The following is an 18365-nucleotide window of genomic DNA, read 5'->3' on the forward strand; positions in this document are numbered from 1 at the left end:
ACTGGAATCTGCACAACATTCTCGATTTGTAAGCATTGTTTCCGACACCACCATTGATGTATCGCAGTAAATTTTTCTCTAATTTATTATTGTATCAATTGACTACCTGGTTTGTTGTTTGAGTTCTTGAAAAAATTATAAATGCCTATCGAATGCTTATAGCAAAAGCTTTGAACATATTCGTATTTTTATGTATACAATGCTCAGGCAGCATAGGCATTCAAAATGGAAACCTTCGAAAATTAAGGTATTAGGAGATCTGTTACAACGGGAAAATTGAGCATCGATTCTCGACCGATAAATTGAACAATTAACTAGGCCATGCTTCTGTGAAACTTCATGAGACTCATTCGAGTGAGCTATGAGCAACTAAAGAACAGGACGAACTACTACGTCTAATCAACAGTAACTTTGCTACGAAAATTTAGTCAGGAAAAAATTGGAAAAATTCACTCTTGAACTTCAAGCATAGGAAAGTTTGAAAATAAAACGATATATGATCAATTATATCAAATTTATCAACGTACAAGATTGAACCACAATACAAGTAGATGCCACCTACTGCCGATTGTTCGAGAACTCAAGACAGTGCATGACACCAGTAATGTGAATGATCATTATGCTACTTCGCATTTCATTATTTGAAGTGAATTTGTAAAGAATCAGATATAAGTCTATGAAACACGATCAGGTCTTGTTAATGTATCACTTGGTCCTGGACAGCATGGGCTTGAATTTAGCGGCCATCTGCCTGGCGCCCTCGAGACAGATCTCTTCGTAGCCAGGCATGGTATCGGCGCAGCGCTGCAGCCAAGCCTCCACTTCAGGGTGGCGGGTGAGATCTACGCCGAGCTCCCTGCCTCACAATTATAATATTGAAAACACCATAGAGCATGGAACTAAAGTGCAAGAATAATTACGATGAGTACATGAACGCATATATTATTGAAGAATTACCGATACGTGGTGATGGCACAAGCTAGGGTGTGGTCGGCCACCGAAACAGAGTCCCCGACGACGAACTTGGTCGAGTTTCTCTTGAAGTGCTGCTCCAGCTTGTCGATGGCCTCGTGCAACTTCTCCTTCTTCTCAGGGTCAGGCAGGGCATTTTCCTTCATCACTGGGTGCTGAAATGTGAAATCACAAAAATTTCGACTTCAGAGGAAATGAATAGTAGAATTAATCAAGCGATATAGCTTTGAGCACTTAATACGGAATACCAACCTTTAGTCATGAGTAACGATCATGAACTAGCTAGTCCTATCCAGATTAGGTACATCCGGTCAACTGTTGAACATTTATGAAGCTTAAACGTTCTACGATTGCTGCTATAGTTCAGATGTTCTCAGTAACGTGTGGATTTCTTCCATCGATGATTATAACTTATTTCGTTCTGAAAAATAAGGTGTTATTCAAAGAACAGGTATCTTTTAGACACATACCGGGCATAATGAAACAGTACTTGCACAACGTAACGCGACTCACCGCCCAGGCTCGGAAGGTCTCGTGAAGGCCCATGTCGTAGTAGAGGAAGCGGTCGACGAGTGCGCGCTTCTTGGGGTCGGTTGGGTAGATGCTGTCGTCTTTGCCGTACTGGCCGGCAAGGTAGCCAATGATGGCTTTGCTGCAACCAGAAGAGATTACACAAGTAAGCTTCAAAATGAGAGTAATATTAAAAAATTAAAAAGACCGAACCTCAGAATTCGGCTGCTGGCAAATCTTAATTAAAGAGTTAGGCGCTGGGTTAACAAGTCCAACTTAGATATTACAGATCGGTTTTGAATATCGAAAATAAAACGGAGAGAAGAGAAATAATAATAATTTTTTACTGTGTTTGTCATCAATTCACTAAATAGGAGTTTCTTCCCTCACTAAAGAAAAACTCAATTTTTCACCAATGTAGAAAAAAAGTATACAAAATACTAATTATTAGCAAGTTTTCCCTAATCTCATTCTCTAAAATATGACTTACTCGCTTGCTAGAGAATGCAACAGTTTCATTGTACATTCAAGGAAACGATCAGGAATTCTGCAACGAAGATTTCTCAGGCGTCACGAGTAAAAAACGTTAATACTAACTATAAAGCTCACATATTGGTTGACTCCCCATTACCACGATAATAATTACTTATACTTTGTTTGATGTGGTTTTGATCAACATAACTAACAGTAAACTATTTACCTCACGGTCCTCACCTTTCCCAAAGCGTAAAATCGCCGTCAACCAAAGTCGGGACGGTGTGCTGAGGGTTGATCGCGACGAACTCGGGCTTTAGCTGCTCCTTCTGGAGGAGGTCCACCTTCTTCAGGTTTAGCTCGATGCCAAGGGCTTTGGCGACCATCATGGGGCCTCGGCATGGAGCCGAATGCAGGATGTAATAGTAGTCTAAAACCATGATGCTTCTCTGCAGAAAATATATGAGAACACTTTTAAAATTTGCGACCACGCAATTGATACCGGTTAATTTTTTCGCAAATATGTGTAAATACTATGAAGTAAGATAATCCAGTTGTAATTAAATACACAATATTTTGAATGTATAATTTTTTCACAAATAAAAATAAAAACTATTATGGTGGTGAGGTTAATAAAGCTTTGCAAGCTTCCTCGTATTGGTCCGCGCAGCTCCTACTCTGTAGCATCGGCTTAGTTTACACGCCATTCGCACCGGCAACGGTCAGCTATCACTTTATTGTTATCAGAAAACTTATCAGACAACTATTGTTGCTATTGCATATTATGTTGGTAGAACAATGCATAACCAACTATTACAGACGTCATATTTGAACGAAAGAGAATGGATGAAGACAGAATAACAATGATACGAGAACGATGCAGTTTTAGTGCTATCTTGACGACACATACACTATTTCAAAAGAATTCGCTGTACTACGAATGTACTATATAGACTTTGAAGCCTATGGCGAATTCAACTACGGAGCAAATGTTTCATTTGACGCATAAAATTTCTATATTGAACCAATTAAATTAGGTCGAGCAAAGGCGCCAACAGTGAAGGCGGATTTTCTTGGTTTATATAACTTACATTAGAATATGCTTCATAAACTGATTTGGCAACTGGAACTAAAAATTATCTAGGTTCGAATTACCGTTATGATTTAAGGTTGCTCAAGGCCAGTGGTAGCAAAACTGTGGTAAGTGAAAATTCCCAGAGTTCTAAGTGTATTTTCAGGGTTATGATGAATATTGCCAGGGTTATGAAGAATATCAAGTTATTTTTGAACCCAGAATATAAGTGGGTCCACGGAGACAATCGGGGAACGATTTGCAAAAGTTATCTTCAGCCAAGTCAAGTTCCAGGACCCTACTGTCACGTTCAAATTCTTCACGTACTTGAATCGATACTTAATAGTGCAATATTTTGCCCAAAATGCAACTAATACCATTTATTTGCTGCTAATATTTAGTATTAGTAGTACGCGGCAGGTACCTCGAGGCTGGATGTACGCTGAGACTGCACGGAACTGCAGAGTGTTACGCGAACAAAATGGTTCAGGAAATCCTGTTTAGCTTAAGGGGAGCGTCTAGGTACAAAGGTCGTTATATTGGCTTTTCCGGTTTTTAGGTTCATCTTAAAGCTTACTTTTTGCCGCATCGAACGATACTAGAATCATCTCTGTACGTTGATTTATGCGTTCACGACAGATCCCGTAAAGGGGGAAGGGGGTGGGGCCTTCAGTAATTCCAAAACGGGAAATTAACTATAAAATGTGCTCTTCACTCGGCTAGAGCTCAGTAACCTCAGAGACAGCACGCGGGATGATGTTCATTTAGTGGCTCCATGCACCGATGACTGACTTTGAAGGGAGTTGATGCTTACTTTTGGTATCTAGGCTACGTTACGTGCCTTTACGTGCCGCGCGGCGGTTTTTTGCCTCTACTGAAAAGTTGCCAAAGCTGAAAATCTCTCTCACGGCAATCCTGTCTCCTGCTGCAGTTTTGAAGCTACATCCATGAGGCATATACCATTCGATTTGGAAAGGAAATATCTACAAACGTCATTTAGTCGTTTTTCCATTTTCGTTATAGCTCGGAATTTATTTTGCAAAAGGTGGGGAAGGGCGGGGGTAAAATCGAAAAATTCCGCAAAATATCGGAAAAAATGCTTTCACACCCACAAAAATGAGAAATTCACAAAACCGCCAAGTGACTTTTTAGATATGGTCTTTACACATCGAATGATATGTGTCTCTATGTTGTAGCTTGAAAATCTTAGGAGGAGATAGGATTTCTAAAGTACCCCCTTTTAGGCCGTTTTCTAAGAATTTCACGTTTTCTTTCATTTTTTTCGAAAAATTTACAGGAAAAAAAGTCTTAGAATTCCGTTTTACATACGTGTACCAAATTTTGCATCGATCCGTCTGTAAATAACAGAGATAAAATTGTCCCTAGACACTCCTTTAAAGAACTGAAGCTCCATTTAGGGAAAATATCTTCTAAGTCATTGCCTATAGTTTCAACAAAGTATGGTAGTAAATTTGTTTTGAACGCTATTTCCATCAAAAATTTTTGATCATTATCCAATTTCATTACGACTGGTTGGAAGATTCACACAGACTTGCTGAACACATAATTTCTCCTATAGAAAATAAACTGATTATCGTTGAATATTAGTCCGCAATCTTGAATAATTCACGTTTTGGAATGAAATGAAAACAACTATACAAGAAGCCGTTGTTGAACCCAAATTTATGGTATTCAAAATTTTGTACTTTCTCTATTATTTTACTGTTTTGATTCGTAATTTGTCACGCTAACGATTCCTTTACCTGCGAAAATACTAAATATCCGTACCATTCATACTTAGGTTGCAGAAATTATGCTAAATGTAGAAGAGCATCATAAAAAAATGCACACACTTAGAAAGTACCAGACGGAAGATAATTTTACAGTCGTTGCGTGCAATGTAAAGTTGACAATCATGACTAAATTAATAGTTCGTTTCAGTCTCCTTAATGTAGACTCGGTTCTTTTTTGGACGCACAACAACGGGTCATTACACAACACCTCCCATTTTCGGACAAATCAACGAACTGTAGCAGGTGATGGGCGATTGGGTGGATTTAACAATAACAATACAAGTTTTATATTGCACGGAAGATTTACTCGAATTAAATCTTTATCAGTTGCATTGGATGCTCAGCGTATGAATAATCAATCCTTACGTAGTTCTTATATGTTACCGGCGAGCTTGACGATTGAGTTGTATTCCACAGGAGATTAATTCGATTTTTTAACATCAACACACAGCTAGTTTGAGACCTGGTGGCCAAGATGAAATAGTTTCAATGATATAAATGCCATAAAGAGCTCACTTGATTCTCCGACGGACTCAATCAGAACAGGACCTCCTCCGGCTAACTTGTGCAGTTACAGTGGTCTGAGATGGACTGATGGAGGAAGCCGGTTAGGCGTCAAGTGAGCAGCAAACGACGACCAGATAAGCAACACTTGTGCTGCTTCAAGGTCAGACGCGATTGATAAGATAGCTTGCAGAGGAATAATGTACGCACGGCGTCATATAGAAAAGGAAAATTGGGAGCGCAGCCGTGCACCACCAATTTTGTACACCAATAAGCCCTGAATTGAACGCCTTGGATCTCTCCGGACATCCACCAATCAGCCGTGAACCTCTCGGCTTTGCCCTACTCAGGCCTTGCTTAAAACCTGCCGTGCACCACCAGACCGCGGATCGAATATGACTTCCGGGCATCGTTAAATTACGTAATTTTACGTTCACCGCATCTGAGGTTAGGTTTCAGATAGCATAGTTCTGTTTCAAAATTTATCGTCCTTGACGAGCGGCCGTTCGACTGAGGGCTAGTTCGACGCACGGCCGAGATATGATTGTCCAGAAGTGTTGAAGGCTACGTTCCGGAAGGCAGGAATCGTGATGGTCCATTACATCCAGGGCAGTGGTGGTCTTCGATCGGCAGGCGACCCAGGAAAATTTACTCATAAAATTCAGATGGTGGAATCTGTAGATAACTGTTTTAGCGCTCCTTATGAACGATGCTCATTCGAAAGAAACGAAAACCTCTGTCTAGAATAACTTACTCACATTTCATTTGCAAGTTTAAACTGGATAAAAATTAAAAAATAAGAATATTCCGTCCCACATTTTAATAACAAATGAGCGGTAAACATGCGTCAAGAATGTCGGGTAATACCCTTATGTCGCTTCCGTCATTCCGGTGACTATAAAAACAACACTTGAAACTTTCAAGGTATTCAATAGTCTTGCTGAATCTCGATCAGGTTTTAAGCTTTTAAATGTGTTGACACTTAATTAGCTATATCCTGTACTGTGTACATTACACTCGCCCTGTATTCATTCATAGCATAAATAGTGCACTTGGCTTGGACTACGCAAAAATAGTACTCGCAAAAATGACGTATTCTGCCGCAAATTGCGCGAGTTTTGTTAGAAATAATCAGCTAATACTTTATTTACAGTTGGCTTGAATCGTACTGCAAATAATGCCGACAATAACAAATTTTGATGCTAAATTAAATGACTAGTTTAACAAGACTTCCTGCAAAGTCGTCTAGATTACAGAATGGATGGCGCTCGTCAAAGAAGAAAGTGGAAAACCTGTCACAATGTCACAAATTTTGGTCCTGGTGACTTTGCTGCGGTATTCAGATTATGATTTCAAAGCCCAAGAACAGAAAAAGACGGAAGATATTAGAGTAAAAAAACTTACGGTAAATATTTGAATTGGATTCTGTGAAATAGTTCTATGAAATGAAGTAATTTACAATGTTTACATGTATTTATGAAAAATACGTCAGAAAATAGACTTCAAATGACTTAAGCGTGGTGTGTAATATTTTGCCATCTTGAAGTATCATTTGCTTCGATCAATACAATATGTCCTTAAATATAATAAAAAATTGACTACCTAGAGTCTTAGGGTAATACGAAGACTTGTAGAAAGTTTAACTAGTCGAAAATTTATAGAAGAAAACATAGTACAAGTTCTCTAGTATGTTAGTGCATAGACGAAAAAATCGTTCACGTATGACCACAGGCATGGTACGTGGTTGATACTTCACGTAGACGCGAAGACAGGTTACTCAGTATTTCTAATTATGCTCTTGTTCGAAGTCCGAAGTTTTCGGAGATGTAAACTTGAGAAAGTCGACCCTCTTTATTCGGCTTTCCTTGAATCACGTATATTTTTTCGTGGTGCCAACGCAAGGCAGTCGATGCTCTTCATTCTGCTCGTTTTAAAGCACGAAGTTTTTTGGGGATGTAAACTTGAGAGAGGTCGTATGGTTCAGGAACAACTTCATTGACATTTAAAGTAGAAGTCCGCACGTCTGATTCGCGATCTTGACAATACTTTGGAGTTGCACAGTTATCAATTTCATTAGTAGAATTTCCTGATTGACTGCAACTATCACCCGTCCAAGGACGGGAATTTGAAAGTCGAAAAGAGATCGCACTAGCTTCCGGTGACTTGCTCGAACATCCAAGACATGGCTCTCTGCGTCCTACGTAACTCGAGTTATCGTCGATACTCGAAGTCAAATTAGTGCCGTTGTGTTCTGCGCATGCAAGTTTTGACTTTTTAACAGAATAATCAATTGGTTCTTTACATGTAGCGTTGATGTCAATGTCAAAAGTTGTATTTAATTTAGAGCTGGAAGTGTTATTACCAACGAAACTTGATACTGATGCACTACACGGTTCAAAAAAGCAATTTATAAACGGTATTCTCGACTGAAATTCAGAAGAATTTTCATGCAAACTCATGAAAGGATGCAGAGAGGCCGGGCACTGATTTATCACCGGCTGGGCGACGGGAAGACTAACGATCAAGTTAGCAGGCTGACAAGGACTTGCCACCGACGCAGTACAACGCTGAGCTTCCGCTGGGTCAGTTGAAGATTTTCCGTGAACAGCTGTGTCCAACATGCGGTCGCGGTTACCTGGAAGACGATGAAAAATTTAGCTCAGCAGATATTTTGAGACAGCATGGACTACTGAAATATAATTGAATATTTTAATAAACAAATATCCAATTTATTCATTATTTTAAAATTTAGTAATTTTTAAAATAGTAAAGGCAGAGAGATTCAATTTAATCACGCACAGAGAACTCTAAAGTACTGGAAAATTGGGATTTAGGGGCTAATCAAAGGGTCCTAATTTTATTATAGGGTTCAGTTTCTTGTAGCATTGAATTAATTGAACGAAAGATAATTTTTTGTCACAGATAAAGATAAAATATTATATCAAATTAGTCACATGGAGTACATTTTTTTCCTTTGCTTATCCTGACCTCCTTTGAATCTTTCTAATTTTACTCAATATTACATTTTCAAATATGTACTATAGCAAAAATGTAATCAAGGATTTTAAAAATATTTTCCACAGATATACCAACTAGCGGTCACCAACGTAAGTTTTTTTATCGCTCATTAACTTTGTAATTCACTTTTTAAATTTGAATAACATTCAAGTTAGGTGACCCTGATATACGTTAATACCTCTGGGAGAATTGAGTGTATTCATGAAGGAGCTGATGGAGAAGTCTAGGGGTCTGACGACTCCATATCGAGGAATGGGCCGGTGCAGTTTGCCACCCAGAGGACAGACTCGTACGAATGCTGACTGCTGTTGGGGATGTCGATTCTGCAGACATGTTTCATCCCCTGGTAGACCGTGACTAGAAGTTTCAGGAGGTGGCAACTTGTTGGCTACTGAGTCTTCTACTTCGATTCTTGGTGCGTGTTGTAGATGGTGGTGTTTGCTTTTTGTGGACAGATCTAGCAAGCGGGCAGTAGGTGTTGTATTAGAGACCACTAGTAAAGGTAAATGGTAATTATTTTCGGAAATTCGTCCACTTACATCTGGTAATTGCTGAGGAAACTGAAAATTATTTGAGTCAAATTGAGGCTTATCATCGTTTCCTACTCCTTGTTGACCGAAGGCCAGCCGCCATATTTCAGGAGCATTGGGATTCATTTTATTCCTCCATCCAAGAGATGATTGATTTTGAACAAAATTATTTTTGTTAGCATCGTGTAAGCTATTTGGAGCTTTTAGCCAATGAGCGGCGGCAATGTTTGAAAGCACTCTAGAAAAAGGACCGTGATCTGATGCATGACGGTATTGTTCGAACGGTATATGCTTTACAGGTGGAAACTCAGCTTCAGAATTTATTGCCGTGGACCTTCGATTAGCTTCGTCTGTAAAGCGTCTATGGATGGCTGCTGGAAATCCTCTTGATGTTGAACTTTGTCCATGTCGTAAAGGTCCATCAATGTTCTTCCAAGGAGAAGTCCGAACATTACTTTTCAGATTACTTTTCAGACGATCCTTTAGTCCAGATGATCCTGAGGTTCTTGTTTGAAAATGAACTTGCATATGCCGCTGCATGTTAGACTTGTGGCTCGATTGATAACCACATTTAGAGCAAGAGAAAGCTTTTAATCCTGAGTGTACGGACTGATGGCGTTGGAGGAGAGCTCGTCTACAGAAGTTGTGACCGCATTGCCAGCAAGTGTAGCCTGACCCGTGGGCAGCCTTAGTGTGTTCGCGCAGATCTCCTTTGGTTGCAAACCGAGTGCCACAGCAGTCTAGGGTGGAAGGAGCGGGGTCGTGCATGGTTGTGATGTGGCGTTTCAAGTTATTTTTGCGGTCGGTTTCGTACTTGCATCGAGTGCACTTGAAAGTCTTGTTGCTTGTGGACGTTGGCTGGTCGCCGTCGCTTGAGGGTCGTGGGGGCATGAGGTCGTTCAGGACCGCGTCGTGGGGCTCGCTGTGAGGCGAGGAAGTGAACGATTCCTCGGCAGACTCAGGAGAATTTGGAAACAAGTCATCTTCAGAGTCATCGTTGAGACATGACATGGATTTGCTAAGCATTTTTTCTGGCAAAGAGATTGAATATTCAGAGGTCAAATTTTGAATTATCTGAGATGGATTTTGGTTTGACACTTCCTGTTTAGGAGCGACTTCTTTTCTTGACTCAGAATGAAAGTCCATTTTCAGGAGGAAATGATTGAGGCTCGTGTTGACAGCATGAACTCATTAGCTGATCACAATAAATTTTAATGTTGGTCGTTCGGGAGTATCCTTGTTCGAGAGACCTAGGGAGGCAACGACTATTTACCTAGCATAATAAATTAATTATAAATAAAAATTCTCAATGGTTCAATACTCGGATAAAAATTATCTTGTATATAAAATTCCTGGACAACATAATTTTGTTAATTCGTTCAATCTCTTGGAATAACCAACTTCGATTTATAATCTTCCACAATATGATCTACTGGTAACGTGTCTGGTACAAATTTAGCCGGTATGACCACTCGCTTCAAGTTGAAAGAATATCTGAGGTAGACGTGAGTTCGAATTTTCCAGGCTATATGTATCACGTGAGTGCAAACTAATCCAGGCGATACGTATCACGTGTGACTCGTCCTCAGGGATGAGCAGCGGAAGAGTCCCGACAACTTCGGACGCTCGAACTTGACTGCACGCGTAGCGATGTTAGCTGTCACAACGAGCACGCGATCACCGACCGAGTCATCGAAGTGTGACCTGCCACAGCATCTCTAATGGCCGGCCACTGAATAATTGATGAGAACACTCAGTTGTCCTGAGCAAAACATAGACTGAATTTATACTTTATTGAATTCTTAGATAAATTAATGTAGTTATTGATCAAAAATTAAAATACTGTTCCGCTTGCGGGCAAATTGTATCGGTACGTAAAATGAGATTTACACATAGTAGATTTAAGTGTTTACTTCATATTTATAATTAATTTCAAATAATATTGATCGGGAGATTTAGAGAGCCTTTTGCACCTAGAAAAAAAATTGGCTTGTAGTGAGGTTAGATTTATTACTAAACCTGAATAAAAACAGTTTTCGTGTTGATGACAATAATTGGGGGCAAATAAACTAACAGGCAGTCAGAAATTAAATTTGGTTGGAAGTAGACTATTCATTTAAGTGTCCTGAATGCCTTTCACAAAGAATGATTGGAGAGCGTAAAACTTTAATTGTTGAGATCACTTCAACTTTGAGCCAACTATAGGTATACATAGATGATATGTTAAAGTTCCAAATGCCGAAATTTTGCTCCCACTATGAAACCTGTTTAATTTCCTATTTTATATTTATACACAGCGAAATATTTTGGAATTTGTTGTTTTTCACATCAAATCAGTGGCTGCTGATGGAACTGGTGATATTATTTGTATGAACGTCGATAGTAAAGTTAACGGTGCAAAGTGCATGGTGATCGGAAACGTGCTGCGGGACGCGTTTTTTCCTAGTTTCATAACATTTTGAACTTAATCGATACAGAAGGGCTGTTTGCATGACGTTTTACCAATGAATATAATTCTAGTTCAGTGCTAGTAATAATAATTTGTGATATGATTTGATAATTCCCAATTTATTCAACAAGATTTGCGTGGACACAAAGTTCCATCAACAGATTAATTGTACCACTTAAAATGAATCATGGAAGGCAGATAATTAATTTATATTTTACCAATAATTAATGAGCAACGAGTGCGCGTACCAACCCGGGCCTGTAGCGTAGAATCCCCTGTCGACGCGCGCGGCCGCGGTGGGCGGGTGTGGGCGACCGCATCCGAGCAAATTGGCGACACCCGCGCTATGCTCGGCGCACGCGACCGTGGGAAAGTGTAAATTTGGGAAATTATAACCATCATATTACAGATCGTCGTTCTCGTCCTTGTACATTAAATTTTACAACGATTATTCCCGTATTGTTTAGGTTATGAATAAGTTTTTGAGCTGATGGCGTATCAAATCTATGAAACAATTTCATCGGAAATATAATAAATCTTTTGATATTTTTTTACTTTCGCGTTCTTTGTTTCCCGATAAAAAATTAGAAAATTGCTGTAAAACGTTTTTATTAATTGATTGAGCCTTACCAAATAAATAAAATGTTAATTTCTCTTAAAAACAATCGTTTAGATATACGAGTATTCGGCAGCGATGATTTTTCTTAGCATTCGTGACAACCCTTAGCCACTTTATGAAAATATGTGTTGAATCTTTCACTGAGTTTCATTGGGTAGTATGGTGGCTCAACTGCAACATCGGTTATGCTACGTTTTTCCAAACCTCAAACCTACAATTTATTGTGAATAATTTTCTTCAATTTAAACAAAAAACATTACAATTGCCATGATTAATCCTTTTTCTTTTTAAAAAACATTAAAATTTATTGTGATTAATCCTCATTTTATTAAAAAAAACATTACAATTTATTGTAAATAGTTTTCTCCTTTTTGAAAAACATTTAACGTTTCTACAGTTAGACAGCCGTAGCAGTATTCTGTTCGTAGAAACATTGAAAAAATAACCTCTAAAATTTTCCAGTGTTTATAATTTAATGATGAAAATTAATCTTTCATACTTTTTAACGAATAATTAACAAAAGCATTGAAAATAATTCAGAAATAGTGGAAATTTGAGTGTGATGTTTTGAGATGTCGGCAGTAAAATTGCACATTTAGTACTGCTTCATAAAACATCAATAGAAAGCAATGAAAGTTTTTTTCATGACCATAGATTCCGTGTTTCGGTTCGTCATCAATAAATAGTATTTTATGCTTATAAATTTTTTCATGTTAGGACTGCAAGCAAATATATATACATACTATTAACGATCACGTGGAGGAGAACGTCTGCTAATTGTTAAACTAAAAGTAGTTGAGCACTTAGTATAATTAAATCCAGTCGACTAAAAGATACTAAAGAGACTAAAACTTTAAGAATACTGAAGCACTCATTTTACACGTACAAAAGGAAGCTGCAATGGTTTCAATCAGATCATGAGTGACCTACGTCAATCAACGCTATCAATGCAACTGTTGCAATAAAATGTTTCAATGGTATCAATTTTTGCAGAACATCTAGATGAAATCAGATATTTATAAGAGAATTATCGGAAACGTTTTAATATGCTTAAGAGTGCTGTGAAAGAAATTTACTGTGAATCAATATATCTTTGACCGTTAAAACCAGTAATAGCTTCAATAATGGAGGCTAATTAGTTGGTTTTCATTAGGTTTGCATTATTATCTCTATAGTAATTTTTTGTTCGCTTCTCAGAAAAAGCCTCCTGATTAAATATGAATGCACAAGGGAGCTTGAAATCAGTTGACTCTACTCCTCGCCGGAGCACCGGTAGCCAGATTGCAGCTGCCCAGATTGCACCTCTCCTGAAGAGTTATGACCGCGAGGAGCGCGAGCTGGAGCACTGCGGAAGTTCTTACGATGGGAATATCCTGGGTACATCCCTGCTGGTTCCGGAACACCGGAGTGTTCTTGCAAATGCAACCTTCATTCAAACTAACGCGTTTAGCTCGTATTCATGTGATGGAATTCACTGAATGCTGGGTTTGTTTCATTGCGTTATTTTGCTAATATCCGAAAAATTGCTATAAGGTTTTGAAAGTTTTAACGATACAAAAGTTTTGAATTATTTAATACATTAAATGACTCAATGGGAACGGTTATATATATGTGTTCAAATAAGTTCAAAGAACTGCCGTCTTCACTCGTGTAAATTATAAATTATAGCTCATGTTAGACTTTTCTTGGATGGTTGTTGTTAAAAGAAATATTTAAAACAACATTCGAAGGCTTCCATAAGATTTCGTTGCATGAACTGTAATTTCATGAAAATTCCTAAAGAAATTATTCACTAGAGACGCAGTAAATCCCCTGATCACTTTATTTATAGGCCTATCCTATTCTCGATGTGATGCGTGGAATACAATTCTTCGGCTTACCTGGAATTCAGTTACATGTGCAATTTTTCTTGGATACAATACCCAAAATTTTGTTGATTAGTGGAATAATAGGCTGATGGTAAACATTTATTTCTTTTATTTGAACAGACCCTGTGTTACTGTTATCACATGCGTTCATGACTTCTGGGCACTCTGTATTCGGCGGCAGTCTCGAACGTCTCCAAGCTCCATTAATATTAAGCTCATCGGTTTTGTGGACTTCGTTTCAGGGTGGATACAGATTATTTCTGCATTACAACTATCGAAGAATATGGAAAGCTATAACCCACTGGTTGCCTATTTTAAAGTTTTGCGTTCGAACCTTGATTTAATTTCGCTTTCCCGCTTTCTCAAAATAATTCAGAATTTGCAGAACGAATTTAATGTGTTAGCGTCCTATACATGCACGTGCTATAAAAATCGCAGCTCGTTTCACCTCACGAATTGATACCCATTGCTTCAGCTGCTGCGCTGCCCACCTCGCCGCTGTGACGCGCTGCAATCTGCTGCTGCGCTGCCCACCTCGCCGCTGTGACGCGCTGCAATCTGCTGCCCACCTCGCCGCTGTGACGCGCTGCAATCTGCTGCCCACCTCGCGTGACCGCACGGGTCTTCCTCGGCACAGATTTATGGCTCGCAGTAAGTGGACGTTTTCCGAGCGATTGCTCGCGCTAAGAGCCCTCAGGTGTGGGAACGCTGGCCGGCCGGCGCGACCGTTGAAGTCGGGGACGCTATCTTGAACACCGCCACGCGCGAAACATAAAGTAACATGAGTAAAGTAAAAAACATTGTTCTTGCACGGCACTCATTCCGCTATATTTGCTTTCACGATTCAATTCTTCCAATTAAAAAAAATGAAAATACTATTCATTCATTACGAGTTTTTTTTCTTTATTTCAAGTTGGCAGAGTCTTTAAAACTAGCGTGAAGGGATAAAATGATTTGACAGGCTGATCAAATATTTTCAAGCTACTACTTTATTACGTAAAAATGAAAAAAATGGTTTGGAGTTTTGAAGGCATTCCTCATGACATTTCTCACGCGTATTAGATCGTTCACGCGAATAAATATATTTTCTTCAACTTAGATTACAACAAAAATCAATAACCGGCTTTTGCCTTCACAAAATAACCCGGTGAAGGCAACTACTTAAATAATCGTTGAGGCAAATTTAGCTTCAACTTAGCCATTTGTAGACTATGTACCGGTTTTGAATGAGGCCAGCTACCAAAATTACTTCTCGATTTGCTCGGAAATAGCATAAAATGCACTGCACATTCCTCACGTAATATGAAATATTATAATAAATCATCTGCGTACTCGTGTCCCTTTATAAACTGTCGATAATTATTACTGACGCCATTGTTGCGCTCATCCATCCGCTGAGCTGCCGTCTTTGTTATGTGCACGTCGCTGTCATCGTACCAGCTGTCATCACGGCGCTCACCTGGGAACCCACCTGGCCGGTCCTTGGACCCACCTGGCCGGTCCTTGGACCCACCTGGCCGGTCCTTAGACCCACCTGCGCCGGTCCTTGGACCCACCTGCGCCGGTCCTTGACCCACCTGGCCGGTCCTTGGACCCACCTGCGCCGGTCCTTGGACCCACCTGGCCGGTCCTTGGACCCACCTGGCCGGTCCTTGGACCCACCTGGCCGGTCCTTGGACCCACCTGGCCGATCCTTGGACGCTAAACCACGCGTTCCAATTAGTTCCCGAAAATAATGGTCTTTCAGTATTTTATTATCGTGAGTGAAGAACTGTAATGCAGATATCACTATTTTGCAATTACCTACCATGTAACCTTAGATACGTAATAAATTGGCCGAACATTATTGCTCTTTTCGAGCGAATGTTTGCCGTTTTAAGAGTTTTGAACGTTATCATTGAAATCAACGTTGGCTTAACTGTCGTTATACGACTGTAGACCTTATTAAAATTCATATCCAATATCATTCACTAAATTATAAATATATATTTAAATATAATATTTTATACCTTTATTTGGAGTTAACATGATACGCTGGAACTGAGGTAAGACGAATACACTGCACATCTCATGGTGCGGTGCACGCACGACACGCGCTCGTGCCATCACCGCGTGATTGCCGTAGTCAAGAGAGCATCAGCAACGTAGCGTGTAATTCAAGATAATTTGCGATCAGCTCTTAACTCATAAGGTATTGATTTAATATTGAAATGCTAACGTCGCAAGAAGCAGCTTAAGCAGCTCGCGATATTAGACAATTATAGTGAACGTGAAGTACTGAGAATAATATTGTTTAGAGTCAAGAACGACGACGTTTATACGTACGAAAGTGAGAAAAATAAAATACAAAAATTATTGAATTGCAATAAACTTAAATTTTTGCGTCGCCTCATTGACAAAACGTATCAGGAAGGGTCTTAATTTAAGCTCAGGTAATATTTTACTTAATCGATTTAAAACGCTTGCCAGAACAGCAATATTAAACGCATAAATTAAACAAAAAATACGATTTATTATAAGCTTAGGTAGAATATTTATAAACAAAATACCAAACTATTCATCTAACAAACTTGAACGTTCAAACATGCGACACCACACGTAGAACATAGACCGGCATAAATATGATGGTGGCAAGGCTGTGAGAACATGTATAGAAGAGGACGTGTATGTAAAGGTAAATACCACGTAGATGGTATTTACCACATACTAGGTTACCACGTAAGGATTTACTACAGGATGGTAAATACCACGTACTTTTAAGGTAAATACCACGTAAAGGTAAATACCACACGTAGAAAATAGACCGGCATAAATATGATGGTTGCAAGGTTGTGAGTGTCGCCTGACTTCAGTGCTCGATATTGTCGTATTCCCACGGTGGCGTACAAAGCAGTGCAAGTGGAGGAAACACATGCCTGTCGATCAATACAATGATGAGCCCATGCAATGCTGGTCGCCGTGACAGGAAAAAATGAAGTACATGTTTTGGATATTGATTAGTACTTTAGTATAGATAATGACCCTTGCAAGCTGAGCAAGAGCAAACGGCCAGGGGAACCGAAGCTTATAATATGTTGCTAACAATCTCTGCTCTTGTTCAGGGTGGCCATCTTTTAGGGTTAACTTCTATATGAATAACTAAATTTGATGTCTTGAAGATGTCTTGAAGCGATTTTGAATGTTTTTTTTTTTTTGCTCCTGGAAGTTGAGCACTATAGGTTGATTATTAATGTAAAAATAACCGATGTGTAATGTTGGAAAAAAATAAATGTAAGCATAAATATTTTTACTTACGGATATTGATTTGTCGTGATTGAAGACGAATTAATTGTCATTTTTAATGAGTAGAACGCACGCAGTTACACATATTTTCGCCCTTATTTTGAGAGTTTTTTTACTAGATAATTTTTTAAGTTGCGAGCCAAGGAAAATGTTTAGATGATACGATTTCTATTGTTTATTGAAATTTCGTCAGCTTGCAAATGAACGATTATCCGAGCATGAGTCAACAGAAAACAGATTCACCAATCAAATTCAATTATTAGCCCATTGTTTAAGTGCATCTTTTTAAACACTTTGGGAAAGTTTTTCTGATATTAGGTGGAGTTAAGACCACAATTCAATTGTAGATGAGAATGAAAGCAAGTGCTAAAGTTAGACGTTTACTCTGCCTAGAAGTATCATGAAATTGCAAGTATTTTATAATTTATTTATATATAAATTCTGCACGCTATTTCTAAATTCTGCACAACTAATAATTGATTTACGTAAGCTTTCATGCTTGTTTTCAGTTATATTTTTATGTATGAGTTATCGAAATCAAGTCATGCCTTCAGTAAAAGATTCGATATCAAATATTTAAATAAAATAATTTACTCTAAATTCAAATGGAAACAAATTATTTATTGATGAAAATTTAAACTTCTCGGTTGATTATCTTACTTAGAATGCAAAACGGGCGTCATGAAATGTCATGATTCTTGTCTGCCTTCAAGAATATTTTACATTCAGTTTTCTGAAAATTTGGCACGGGTGAGCAATCGAATAGAAAAACAAAAATGTAACGATCATTTATTAGACTCTCGCGACGATCCGATCGTCTAATTTATACAACAAATTCCTATCTCGTTTCAACTTAAAAGTTCAATCATCAAACATCAGACTTCAAACGTTTGTATTTGAATATAATTACTTTCGATAAATTCGCATGTATATGAACAAAAGTTGAAGGGTTAAAAAATAGGAATATATTGAATGAATACCCGGACAACTGGTTTCAACAATGCAGCAGTTGGAAACATTTCGAAGTCATGTAAATAATTCCAAATTAACTTTGAAAATATAAGCCCCAATTATGTGTACGTAAGATAAAAACTGAAGCACTGATTTATTTAAGCATTTCTCGGATGAATACCTCAAATTTGCCTGGCCAATGCACAGAGGCGCAGCCCTTCCCTGTTGCTGTTCTCGCTCAACCATCCATGCCTCGTCGTCCCCCTGAGCTTCGTTAACGCATCAGCGCTCGCTAGGATTATAGCGGTTTATACATGGCCGAT

General features: G+C 38.7%; 1 protein-coding gene across 1 annotated transcript; it reads right to left on the reverse strand.

Moving 5' to 3' along the window:
- Positions 1 to 499: 499 nt before the first annotated feature.
- On the reverse strand, positions 500 to 5421 carry LOC108679638 (glutathione S-transferase 1). The gene is made up of 5 exons (XM_018168297.2): positions 5338 to 5421; positions 2197 to 2405; positions 1486 to 1624; positions 958 to 1127; positions 500 to 856 (listed from the first exon to the last, which is right to left on the reverse strand). Exons 2-5 carry the CDS (start codon positions 2394 to 2396, stop codon positions 706 to 708), a joined length of 660 nt encoding a protein of 219 aa, XP_018023786.1. The 5' UTR covers positions 2397 to 2405; positions 5338 to 5421; the 3' UTR covers positions 500 to 705.
- Positions 5422 to 18365: the final 12944 nt, after the last annotated feature.

Source organism: Hyalella azteca, unplaced genomic scaffold (assembly GCF_000764305.2).
Source record: "Hyalella azteca isolate HAZT.00-mixed unplaced genomic scaffold, Hazt_2.0.2 contig3046, whole genome shotgun sequence".
Lineage (NCBI taxonomy): Eukaryota > Metazoa > Arthropoda > Malacostraca > Amphipoda > Hyalellidae > Hyalella > Hyalella azteca.

Bases quoted from the DNA above. Each gene is read 5' to 3' on its own strand.
- LOC108679638 (XM_018168297.2), bottom strand. From the start codon at position 2,396: ATGGTTTTAGACTACTATTACATCCTGCATTCGGCTCCATGCCGAGGC. The intron at 1,128-1,485 runs GTGAGTCGCGTT...TTCACATTTCAG, and splicing joins AGACCTTCCGAGCCTGGGCG to CACCCAGTGATGAAGGAAAA. The intron at 857-957 runs GTAATTCTTCAA...ATTGTGAGGCAG, and splicing joins TGTGCCATCACCACGTATCG to GGAGCTCGGCGTAGATCTCA.